Raw genomic sequence first — 13194 nt, 5'->3', positions numbered from 1 at the left:
AATGTAGCCAAATCATCAGTTGTGTCAAAATAAACTGTTTGGGTCAGATAATAATTAAGAATTTACCTGTACCAAAGTGATGGAAAGAGGAAAGTGTGTAGAAAGGAAATGCCTATGATCCAGACCATACCTCATTTGTGAAAAATGGTAGAGGTAGTGTTATGGCCTGAGCATGTATGGCTGCCACTGGAACTGGCTCACTTGTCCTTATTGATGATGTGATCGCTGACACCAGCATCGCCATGGAACGCTGAAGTGTACAGACACTTCTTACCTCATATTCATTGTTTCATTTAAAATCTAATGTGCTGGAGAATATAGCCAAAAAAACAAAAATTGTATAACTTTTCAAATACTAACAGACTGGACTATACATTATTTTATGAAAACATGTAAGTTCTGATAGTAGTGGAATTTAGAAAATTTGCATTATTCATTAGTGTTTATTCACTGTTTAAAACTCAAATTTGTTTTTGATCGTGCCCTTCTTTCCGTGAGCTCATCAGTCTTTGTTGTCTGTGCCATAGGAAACAGTTAAAATTGAAAATAATATTAAACATATAATTTTAAAAATGCAACTAATAAATAATATAAATAATCAGGTAAAATATACACATACACCTTCTGAGACATAACACTACTGTACAAGATGCTTTGGTGTTAACCTGAAGTGTGTTTTCTTGTTTTAAATCACAAATGTCAGAATGCCCCATGTACCAGCCATTATAAAGCTGACATCCAAAACATCTGAAAGTATCTAAAATATCATCATTACAAACAAAAAGCTGAAAGTATGCGCAGAAACAGATATGATATATTTAAAAAACTCCAGAAAGTAAGCATTTTCTAAAAGGCATCTCTTCAGAGTTGTCTTTCATGGTGACATTGCCCCCAGCCCCAAAGCATGAGTAGCTTCCCAGTGGTTTGAGGACCATGACACTGATGTTAATCATGTGTCATGGTCATCTCAGTGATCCGATCTGAACTAAGCCAAGCACTAATGGGACATCCTGGAACAAAGCATGAAACAGCATTTCTATCAAGCATGTGCAAGTTGATTGATGTAGAAGAGTGGTGTTGTATTGTTCCTGTAGAATTCCAGACACTATTAGACAATATTCCACAACATATACAAGCTGTAAGGCCACACATGGTCGCCCAACAACTTATAACTTACATTGATGCGTTTATGTTGTTGTTTTTTTTACAATATAAATATATTTTGTTTTTATCATAAAACAACACGTAAGACAAACTATTATTAACACATTGGCAACCATTGGTATACATTTCACAATACACAATATATTATTCCATTTTTATATATACAATTTTCATTTTGCCATTTCAATCTACCTGTATACATTTTACATCTATTACTTATAAATAGGAATTCCAGAGGGCCGTTATCCACCACTTTACAAAGTCATTAGTACGTAAACCTTAAGGTTTTCTCTTACCATGTTGACATACCAAAATAAGAAATTACAGGAGACCATCGGGATAGAAAAATATCATTTTAAAAATGTAACTTTGCTGCTATTTTCAAATACAAGTGTTTGACCTTCTCCTGCCATTGATAAATAGCTGGCATTTGTGGTTTGAGCTAGGATAAAGTAATAGTCTTTCTTGCCACCAATAAGAGAATGTTTAGGATATAGGCTACTTTTTTGTCCAGAACCCCTTCAATAATTACTCCCATTATATACACCAGTGGACCTAGTGGTAGCTCAATATTTAAGATGGCAGGTAGTTCTTCAAGAACGCCTTCCCAGTATGGTCTCAATTTAGGACAATCCCAGAAAATATGAGTGTGGCCCCCAACATGTCCACAGTCCCTTCAACACAAATCTAAAGCATTTTTATCATATCTAGATAGAACTGAAGGCGTTATAAAATATCTCTCATTTTTATTTTCCAACCAAACCCCTTCCATATTGGGCATATTCCATTTTTTAGTTCATCACCGTACATTCAAGTGAAGTGTATATTGTAAAAGCATCATCATGCTACACTAACAGCATTTTCCACTTGAAAGTGTTTTTAGCTTGTACACAAGGATACTCCACTTTTCAAGAGGGAAAAAGATATTTGGTCAGTAATAATTAGCCATAAATTGTTGAAAAGAAATACTTTAAAACTTATAAATATGTCCAAGCATTAAAATTATGCTCACTGGATTTAAATGAAATTGTACGAAAGTACAATTGAAGTAAAAAAATATATAAAATTCAAATATCTGGTGAAATATGGAGTGGCACAGTTGTGCAGCGGGGAGCATTGTCACCTCACAGCAAGAAGGTCCAAATCCTGGCCTGGGCCTTTCTTTGTGGAGTTTGCATGTTCGCCCCATGTCCGCGTGGGTTTCCTCCAGGTACTGCAGCTTTCTCCCACAGCCCAGGGTGTATTCCTGCCTCTCACCCAATGCATACTGGGATATGCTCCAGTACCCCTCGTGGAGATGGTGGTGACGGATGGTGAAATATGTGAAGTTCTAAATGAATGAGAATTATATATGATATATTTATATATCATAAAAACATGCAATACACATTAATAGCTTTATCTATCTCTGAGTTTTGTTGTATTTTATTGATCATGAAAATTATGTCAATTGACCATTTGGATTAATGTCCGAGTTGTAGTTAAAAATGGGAAAAGGACACAACATTTTCTCAAAACTCATACTGCATAGATACCAGGGTCTCTCTAACTCAGGTCATCCCTTGGCTCAGGTGTGTACCATAGTTCAACAGCACTTCTGTAAACAAACCACTGTTTGACTTTCTATTTGCACAAAGTCTATGATATTAAAATTATTTGACAAACATGGCTATTGTGAAATGCTAATAGTTGTGATTGGCATTAGTAATGCTGTACATGTGCATTGTATATGAAGCCGACAGTAACTCAGCCCTCTATGAATTCCCTATGACATACAAAATACTTGTGAAATGAAAATGTGAAACAAGACAAGGATGTCGGATGCGGCAGTTGATGTAATTAAACCCCATCAACACATTGCAAGGCCTATGTAAACCACTTGTTAATATAACCAATTAATATAAATTCATCTTAGGTTTTGTTGTATGCGCTCCCGTTCAGTTAAATGACAGCATGCAAATCAATGTGGTCCTGTTATATGGCCGTGGCAACCTTATGTTATAGAGTTTTCCATTCAGATGAACATCATCAATTACATGATCTTTGAATTTGGATATGGTAAACTCAGAGTTGAAATGGCAAATTTCCCATCATCATGTTTCCCCATATTTTAATCAACTTGTCCATGCTATCATTTCCTTGTGTATTATTGGCTGTCAATGGATGGTAAGGTATGATGTCATGCCAAAGTCTATTAGACCCTCCCACTTAGTCTAGTCATTCAATACCACGTGACTTTTCTTGAATAAGATTTATTGGACACGCCCACGAATTCTAACACAGGAAATGACGTTAAATTTCACCCAACCTTTCACCTATATCAATTAACAGCACAAACAATAAAGAATGGCAGTTGGGGGACTAATCAAATTCACGATAAACATAATTGTAAACATAATTCTAACTTAGTTGTGAACGTTCAATACTCTGGCTGCTCCTGTTTTATTGGTGAACCTGAACCATGCAATATGCTAATTAGGGAAGTCTACGTCATTTCCTGGTTTCTCGGGCGCCATGTTTCCTTTCAAGAGTAGGGTGAGGATGATGATGTAGTACAAACAAAAGAAGTTGCCGCCGAATAAGATACATAATTCAGTAACACTTTGTCATTTCTTAGAACTGAATATTTGTTCAGAAGAGTCCGTAGGTTTCACGTTCGGTCCAAGTGCATCGAATTGCGCGTGTGCTGCAGTGACAGTGAACAGCGCGCGCCTCTGGATTGGTGAAAGTAGACAGACACCGAAGCGCGAGCTCCCTCCTCCAGTACGCGAAAGGTAGCTATACGTAAACCTATCACAGAGGACAACTAGACCTCATCTTAGATAATTACGACATGATTGTTAGCTAGCTATCTCGCTGACATTTGTTTTATGGTCAGTAACTTCCACTTGAGTGGAACATTGTGCATGCGTACATACAATATTTTGTTAGAGCTGAGGCAACTTTCCGTGTAGTTAGCTTGCTTAATGAACATAATTCTATACAGCATTAACAGTTCGCATAGATTTCGCCTAGTTTACGAGCGAAATCGTTCGGTGCATACTTCGTACATGATTGACTAGATAGCCAGCAAGCTATTTTAATGCACACCCACTACTGAAATTAAAGTATTGGTGATTTCCTCAAGTGGGTTAATTCTGGCTGCAACTGTGTACTTAGCTTGCTAGCTATCAAGCTTAACGTCCAGCTTGCTACCAATTTATACTGGGCGAATTTATTCAGCTAGGTTTATGTACCTGATGACCTACCAGGCAATTAAGGTATACTTTACTTGCTTTAAAACCACCTGCCCAATATTGTGTAGGTCCCCCTCGTGCCGCCAAAACAGCTCTGACCCGTCGAGAGTTTTTAAAATCATGTGAAAATAATTCACCTTCTAATAATATCTTAGCTTTTTATAGCCCTGTAGCAACTAATAATGTAATAAACTACCAATAGTGTAATAACTCCCAATAATGTAATCCATTTCAATTTTTTTATGTAATAAAAACCAATAATGTAATATGTAGTAGTAGTAATAGTAATAGCGGTGTACTTTATTGATCCCCAGGGGAATATGCACTGTTGCAGCATCAAAGACAATAAAGTAACACAATCAGATACAAATGTACAGTATATACAAAAGATAAGATACAAATATACAGTAGATACAAATATATACAGAAATACAAATATACCAGAGGACACCTTCAGAGGTGGAGTCCATGCCTCGACAGGTCAGAGCTGTTTTGGCGGCACGAGGACTGTGGTAAGACTATCCATACACTAAGTTGATTGACAGTGATTTTTAGACTAGATATCTGAACATGCTGCCTGATTCAGAGATTTTCAAATTGGTGCCTACTGATCACATGCGTTGTGCGTTCATGTGCTTGTTACTAGCTGTAACAAGCAATTGTAATGATGTTGTTGCGAAAACATCCACCTGTCACATAGGGTTGATCCAGGATTGTTAAACAATGTACGTGAAACAGGAAGCAGTATTAGTGAACTAGCTGGATAACTTCACTGAGTAAAACCTGGAACCCTCCCAAATCTGGAACATGGACTGTGGTAAAGAAAAGAGCCGTTCCATGTTTTACTCAACACAGTTATCCAGCTAACTCAATAATCCTGCTTTGTGAAATACCCCCCTGCTTTGTTACACAAGCCCCAGTTCATTCTCTATCACTTGTTTAACTTGTTTCATTGCAAAGTAGCTTGTAGTTAAGGGGTAAAGCTCTGCAGCACTGGAATTTGGAAATAAATGAGTAAATAAAAAGTTTAAGTCAAAATACCAGGTTTTTTTTCTGGCAAGAAAATGGTATTTGGTGCTTTGGAGCCACATTGACCCAGAAACACATTTTGGGTTTTATATATGGCCGTGGTATTAATAATATCTTTCTACTCAAAATCTTCTGTGAGAGATGCTCATTTAAATCAAAACTGTCACCAAGCTGTCTTTTTGAGAAGAAAGTTCCAACTGTCAAACAAGCCGTTGCGACCTCTGAAACTCGAAATGATAGAACACGTTTCCTAAGTATAAGGATTAAAATATAAATGCTGGCGTAATTGCTTAAAGCCTAACTAGGGACAGGAGTTGGAAACTAGCAATAGCTATAATCTCTGTATGCGGAACATCAGTTACATCAACTTGTGATACTATGTTAACTTGCATTGTCCCTACTAAATAAACTATATGAATGAATGAACACAATGGGATTGAATCTGCCTTTGCATTCTCTTGGTACATACTTTCAGAGCTCTGAGAGGCGGGTGGCAATACTCACAAGCCAAGCATCTCTGCATGTGATAGCCCGGCCCACAGAGCCCATGAGTGCACTGTCTTGCTTCCCTCTTTCTCAGTTTACGTTTTTCAGATTATCTGCATTGTGCCACAGAATAATATTCTAATTAGATTTCATTCTTTTGTTTTCTTCTTTTTTTCCCGCTTTGGTGCTTGCAACTTTTACTTTGGCACATGCCAAAGATTTTCCTGTACCAGAAAAACCCTGAATACACCCTTGTGAATTTAAATAATTTATTGTAATCATTAGCCTACTTCATTACTAGCTTTATTTTTTAACCAGTCTCTCATTTTGTAGCTATAGGTAGTGGTCAAAAAGGTGGAAAAGTTGGAAACGGCAATACGATATATTCTACCTGCATAGGGTATTCTGCTTGAGGGATGTGGCCCCATTCTTCCAATAGAAAGATGGTGAACTTCCAATTTTCCCATTTTCAAAAGATACATTTATCATGGTCTTTGAAGGCTGCTAAATTTTCTCCCTGTGTATTACAATGTGAGCAATGTCTGAGGATGCAACAAAATGGTATAAAACTTTAAAACATTTTAAACAATGAGCAAAATATTGGTCTCCACATCACATTTATTCAAGATTATCTGAAAACAGGGCCTGCGTTCAAAAATACCAAACCTATCCTTTAACAGCAGTGAAAACTCCTTAAAATGACATTTTTCAGCATGAAATTCGATGACTTTTCCTGGTGTGACCCTACCATTAGAAAAAGTTAAACAGCGCCTTTTAAAAATATTTTAGGAAAGCAGTACACCACCAGAGTATAATGATTACCTTATAAGTCTTTTTCAACCGCGCAGTTATGAAATTGTAGCTAGTTTTGATTAAAAATGGTGTTTAAAGCTTGTGATTTTGTTCAAAATCAGCTTTAAATGAGAATATTTTGATTTGAATTAGATTTGGATTAAAAATGGCAAGTCATAGCTTGTTAGTGTTAGGGTCGGTGTATTGCGATCTGTCTCTTTAGGGATCACTAAAGTAATTAGTATTACACTGTAATCCAAGATCCTCATATATAGTGCACAAAAAGTCCCAAATTTTCATGTGGAGTATCCCAAGCTTTTCTTGAGTTGTCAGGGGTTTGAAAAGTTTACTTTTGGCCAATCCCTGTTGACTGCAGAAATAGTCAAGTAGTATTTTATTGGATGGTGCTAATAATCAGCTGATGTGGAGTGCGTGTATGTTTTGTGCACGTGTAGTGCAATTCACCAAATGACCTCAGACTTTTCATGGTAAACTGACAATAGGTTGTGTCAGCAAAGGTATGCTCTCTTTATTGTGTATACTGCAAATGATGATTGTTTTGGATATGTATTCATTCAGTGGGTACATTTCAAATTGAAGTTGATTGCACTGTTATCTCAGGCCTTTAAGTCAAAAACAACTGTGGATAGGTCTCAGGAATTCAGTGACTACATTCAGGAGGGCTCCATATTTAATGTTTATAGTTAAGATAGACTAAAAGATTAAACCATTTTAGCATTTACATGATATATACCTGACTCAAAATCATCAGTAAAAACATCAGTAAAATGGTGTTATGTGCATCTGCTTTGATCAGTGCACCTCTGCATTATATTTTTGTTTAAAATGTTTACATTATTTTATGGATTTTCTGTTATAAGTACTGGAATATGGAGGGTCCGGTTGGTACTTCCTTTCTGATTTGCTTGCATATCTGTTGACACTTGTTGAGTACAAATGTTTGAAGGTATCATTTTGGATTACTATTCTGTTCTTGATATTGACACCTGTTTTCCTCTTGCAGGCAAGGAAAAATGTTGCAACTTCCTGTGGGCAATTTGGAAAAAATCAGAAAATCAAGAAAACGAGTAAAAGATGTTCTCTGTGATGTTGGACTTGAGAATTGCAAAGACTTGTTGAATGTAAGTTATTTTGTGATGTAGTGTAAGCTGAAAATGCCCCTTTTCTCTTAGTAACAATGGCACTAGCCCCAGTTGACGAGCATTGGGGCTGGTAAATTGATGAACATGATTTAAGAAGTTTTAAACTGAATCCAGAATTGAGCAGATTAAGAGACGAATGAAATGTATCTTACCAAAATGGTATATTCATATATTCATATTCTTACAGCAGCTGGATTATATTATGGGAGGGACTAAATTTGGATGTGCATAGTGTGAAAGACATTGATATATGTATTTGTGATATGATGGTGATATGAGTTGTTGGTGAGTATTGTATTATAATGCCAGATCGGAAACCCAGTTTTGCAGAGCATAATATAATGATTAAAAGTTGTGATCAATAACTTGTAAATAATTTTAGTTATTTAATTATGTTAAGTTATAATGAATCTGCCCATATTTGTATAGATTACTAGAACAATATGCATACGTCACATACAGCTTGAACCAAATGCAGTGAAATATGTCCTTTAAAAATAATGAAGACACAAGACACACAATCTCTTCAGGCATAGTGAAAGGGATTTGATTGAGGTTTTTAACAATTTGAAAATTGTTAAAGTACATTCATTATTTTACGTTTTTCAGGTTTAGTAGCAGTTTAGTAGCAGTCATAAGTGACAGTAGTCAAAGGTAAATTCTGCACTGATTATAGTAATGAGTCCCACAGCAGCCTCATAGTAATGTTCTTTCAAAAAAAGTTGGTAATGCATAAAATGCCAGGAATTGTAGTAGAAGTCGCTCATAAAACGTATGTTCTTGTCATTTTTCTAAATTAAAAACAGGATGTGTGCTGTTGAAATGGCCTACTAGTCCAGTACAAATTCTTGATTCTTAAAAAGTTTACCATCCTATGTCTGTTTAACCCTTGTGTTGTCTATATATTATGTATGCACCCAATGTCCACAGGGTCAAAATGACTTGCCCTCACGGGAGCCCCTGTGACAAAGCCTTTTTAAAATTTTTAAACCCTAAATCAGTATTTTTCATGCAGAAACAAACCCTCCTCAATAAATCATGTCAACTACGGACTTATATGAACAAATCAAAAAGTTTGCTGTCCATACGGAAAACCTCATTGGTACTTGGGTTCTTGGGTGTTCCTGTAGTTTAACTTGGTCCCCTTTTCTCCATCAGGAGCTCCAGAGGTTTGATGTGGGAGATGAAGCCTTTGATAACACAGACTGGTTTGACTTCACTGAAGGGTACCATGGAAAAAGGAGAAAAAAGGTATGCTGACTTAGTTGAATTTTGATGATAAAATACGCTATGGAAGGTTTTTGACAGGGCGGTACACATGATCTGTGGCCACAGTATTTTATATTTTTTATGTATTGAAGCTAGCACATGGTCTTTTTGGCACATGATCATTTAAAGAAATACTTACACTGTACAATATATTTTTAATTGATATTGTTACTTGCTTCTGCTTTCTTAGGTATCCATTGACCTGTGGACCATGTTATAGGAAGCGGAGTACATGGATAGAATGCACCTGTGTTTATTTGTGAGGGTTGATTGCCTCTGTTTTGTCTCTTTAGTGGCGGTACCGTACCCGGGGACTCTGCTGCACCCTGTGTAGGTTTTCAGCACGCTCCTGGAATGGCTACAGGTCCCACATGCGACGTTATCATGAAGAAGAGCAGGACATTGGAGCGCTGTCGATTTGCTCTTGCTGCTCATTTGTCGCCCATCCCAAGGTGGTCATCGAGCACTTTAGGATCTTCCATCCTGATTCAATGAAGAGCCCAAGCGCTCCCGTTCCTCCCACAGGGGTGACAACCACAAAAGGACTCCCGGTCATGGTCGACACCACTGTGACTGGAGACAGGTACTCATGTCGAAGGTGTGGGTACCAGGATTCATTGATTTACTGCATAAAGAAACATGTCTTTGTGAATCACTACTCCAATCTTATGAATCGCTATTTTGGGCAGCGGACAGATACCGAGATGAAAATTACTAATGGTGCTCGCACCTCCAAATTTTACTGCAAGGTGTGCAGCGTGCCGGCTGAAAGCTCGGACCATTTGATCTACCACATCTTGACCTCAGAAAAACACAAAGAATTGGAGGTGCATATCAAAGCCTTGATATATGAACACAGTAAATTTGGCAAGAAGTACTTGCAGCAGAAGCTCCCAAGCCTCGCTCCCAAGGTCACCCAGCAAAATGTTTACAATGTTCCGCTGGTCCATGGGGCCAGTGCCACGCAGCTCGGAGGCACGGTGGCTAGACCCCCCTTTTCAGGCACTGTGCTGCGGGGCACCCCTAGCAACACAACCACTGTGGTGTGTACCCCAGCGACTGGTCAGGCATTCCTCCCAGGACAGACTTCTACTGTAGTACGACTGGCTAATGTAGAAGCCCAGAGTTTGCTAAGAACCGGTCAGGCAGTAGCTGCCCTGAAAAATGCCCCACTCCCTAAGGGAATTCCTGCCGGAGGTGTGGCTACTACCCTTGTTCGGGCACCGGTTGGCACATTGCTGCCAACTGTATCTCAAAATGGTCCAAAACCAATGCCAATCACTGTGGGGGTACCCACACAGACACAGCAGCCACGACAGGTCCTGCTTCCCCCTGGTGTTCAGGTCAGTGTCCAAGGTAAGCTGGCCCTGCGAGGCCCTGGACCACAGCCCCTGCTGGTGACACAGAGGCTCCCAGTGACTCAGTCCACCTCACGCGGCACTGTGCTCACCACCCAGTCGCTTTTCAGCCATCTGATCCCCACTGGAAACAAAGTCAATGGCCTTCCCACCTACACTCTTGCACCTGTCCAGGTCACAGTACCGGTCCAGTCCAGCAGTGCCCAAGGGACTGGTAAAGGACCTGTGACAGTAGTTCAAGGCAGTACTACAACCATTACACCCCAACAAAACAAGCCACCGACAGGAGCTGCTCCTAGCACCACTGTTCTTTCTAGTACCACTGTGTCCAAACAGATGCAGAAGTGGGTATCCTGTCCTGTTTGTAAGGAGCTCTTCCCTGCTGATGTACACAAAGTCCATATGGAGACTGCTCATGGGCAGGTTCCAGTGATGAAAAAGGCTAAAGTGCATGGACTAGCTGCTCGGGCTCCCTTTTTGAAAAAAGTGAACAGTAAAATTTTAAGGTGTTTGACTTGTAACATTTCTCTGTCTGGAAAAGGACTCTTTGAACACCTGTTGCATGGTCTGAAGTGCTTGCATTGCCCTGGAATGTTCTATTCGATTAAGCAGCTCCTGGATCACACAGCCAAGGAGCACAGCACTTCGCAGTTGGCCAATCGGAATTTCATGAAACAGGAGTATCAGCTTCACATTAACGATCACGGCGACCTTCTGGTTCCACACTTTGACATAAACACAACTGCTCCCAAAGAGCTGCTGGGAGACAAGGAATTGAACCTAGCGCTGGTCACTGTCTCTCTTGACCTCATATATGTGAAGTTGCTACCTGGTTCTGCTCAACCTGTGTGTCGAACACCCATAAAAAGTGTCCGTGCTGATTGCCCCTTCTGCCCTGAGAAGCCACAGACTGTGGAAGATTATGAACTCCACCTGAAGACAAAACACCACATTGTGCCCACCATTCACGCCATCTTGAAATCCCCTGCTTTTAAGTGCGCATACTGCTCTGGGGTGTATACTGGGAAGACCACACCCCAGGCCATCTCTACTCATGTGCAGCGTTGCCGCTGTGCACCCAAGACTGCCAAGGATGTGGAGAGATTGATTAACCCTGACTCCAAAAGACAAGTAGTTGCTGTGAATGGAGGCGTCTCACATCCTGCTACCTCAAAAGTTGTCACTCTGGTGCCTGCCTCCAAAACCTCTGACACAGAGGCCCAGATTCAGAGCAGGTTTGAGGCAGCAATGAAGGCAGCATTGGAGGCTAACAAGCAGGAGAGGGATGCCAGAGCAGCCAAGCGCAGCCAGTTCAGAAATTTTCAAGACAGCGTGGTAGGAAGTGAGGGGACTTCTGAAACATCAGTCACCCTGCTCCTTGATACCACTGGGAAGGAAATGCTGTCCTTTGATGAACGAAAGAAATTTCTCACTGACTACTTTAACAAGAAGCCCTACCTGACCAAGATGGAGATGGAAACATTAGCAGCCCGCCTGTGGTTTAACAAGACCGATGTGGCCTGTCACTTTGGCACTAGGCGCTCCAAATGCATGCGGGCGATCCAGAAGCGCAGAACTGTGGTTCTGCTAGGGTTCAACATGACAGAGCTGAAGAAGGTGAAGCATAACATTCAGATCCCTGTTAAAGAAAAGGAAAAGCCTGCTGAAAGGCCATGTGTGTAGAGGGTCAATCACGGAAAGTCAGTGCGCTTGGGTCATGCCATTTTGTTGAAGCACTTTTGACTAGATCTCAAGAACTTTTACCGAGGAGAGACTATATTTGATTTTAAATTATATTTTGTAGAATTTAAGGCAATACTTCCTTGCCACTAAAATGTATAACATGAGCATCTTATTCAGTTCCCTAAGTAATGTAGACCAATAGGAATGCATTTATTAACAGAAATATATATATATATATATATATACTGTTGAAAATTGTTATTGAACTTGTGTAAATTTGGATATGCATAATTGCTCTGGCTGTGGGCTTTATTTCCTTTTCACATTGAACTTTAAAGGAACGAATAGCTGAAAAGTTACATAATAGACGGTTTTAAAGAATGAAGGGTCCTTGACCATCACATTTGGTTGGCTTATTTTGTCATTCAGTTAAATTTTGTGTATATATCCAGTTTTATACATGGATTTGTGTTCCTTTTGTGTTATTTTCATAAATGCAAACTACTTCAATATGTTTCAGATGTGTACATTTATTCTTTGTTTCAAGTGTCTGTTCAGTTTGAATGTCCTTAAAGTACTTGTTCTGTCATTTTTATTTCAGATGATACTGTATTCTAAACTGAGGCATCATTGATCGTATAATTGAGTTTATAAAGTAAATGAATTAAAAAGTTTTGAAATATGGCCTGATTTTCTGCCAGTCTGTAAACATCCTGTGTCTACTATTCACTTTGTATGCATAGTTATTCTTGAAATCTTTCAAGTCAAACATATTCAATGGTAATACTCACAAACATGTTCAATGGTAATACACAAACATTTTCATAAAAATGTCCCGGTGAAACTGGTTTATCTGTAAACACAAATGGACACAGACCTTGCAATGCCCAGGTCAGGCATCTCAAATGCCTGTAGGATCAGCATTCACATGTTCTTCATCAATACTGCTTATTTGTGCTGTAATTACATGTACTAGTGTGATGCAATGCAAAGATTTTACGTGTAAATGATTTA

At 39.0% G+C, this 13194-nt stretch overlaps 1 protein-coding gene across 2 annotated transcripts; it reads left to right on the top strand.

Moving 5' to 3' along the window:
* The first annotated feature begins 3663 nt into the window (after positions 1-3663).
* LOC118212670 (activity-dependent neuroprotector homeobox protein 2-like) lies at positions 3664-12864 on the top strand. Of its 2 annotated transcripts, XM_035390826.1 has the most exons (4): positions 3664-3938; positions 7732-7849; positions 9029-9121; positions 9433-12864. In XM_035390826.1, the coding sequence occupies exons 2-4, from the start codon at positions 7742-7744 to the stop codon at positions 12178-12180; spliced, it is 2949 nt and encodes a 982-aa protein (XP_035246717.1). In that variant the 5' UTR covers positions 3664-3938; positions 7732-7741; the 3' UTR covers positions 12181-12864. The 2 variants fall into 2 exon arrangements, with proteins under 2 accessions (XP_035246717.1, XP_035246725.1); XM_035390834.1 differs by lacking the exon at positions 3664-3938 and having other exon boundaries at positions 7834-7849; positions 9029-9120; positions 9431-12864.
* The last annotated feature ends 330 nt before the right edge of the window (positions 12865-13194 follow it).

The sequence above is a fragment of the Anguilla anguilla genome, chromosome 1 (assembly GCF_013347855.1).
Source record: "Anguilla anguilla isolate fAngAng1 chromosome 1, fAngAng1.pri, whole genome shotgun sequence".
Lineage (NCBI taxonomy): Eukaryota > Metazoa > Chordata > Actinopteri > Anguilliformes > Anguillidae > Anguilla > Anguilla anguilla.
Note: the sequence above shows the minus strand (reverse complement) of the source record. Positions and strands in the feature narration are given on the sequence as shown.

Coding starts and splice junctions, on each gene's coding strand:
- LOC118212670 (XM_035390826.1), top strand. CDS start 7,742: ATGTTGCAACTTCCTGTGGGCAATTTGGAAAAAATCAGAAAATCAAGA. Junction 7,850..9,028: donor ATTGCAAAGACTTGTTGAAT/GTAAGTTATTTT, acceptor TTTCTCCATCAG/GAGCTCCAGAGGTTTGATGT. Junction 9,122..9,432: donor ATGGAAAAAGGAGAAAAAAG/GTATGCTGACTT, acceptor TTGTCTCTTTAG/TGGCGGTACCGTACCCGGGG.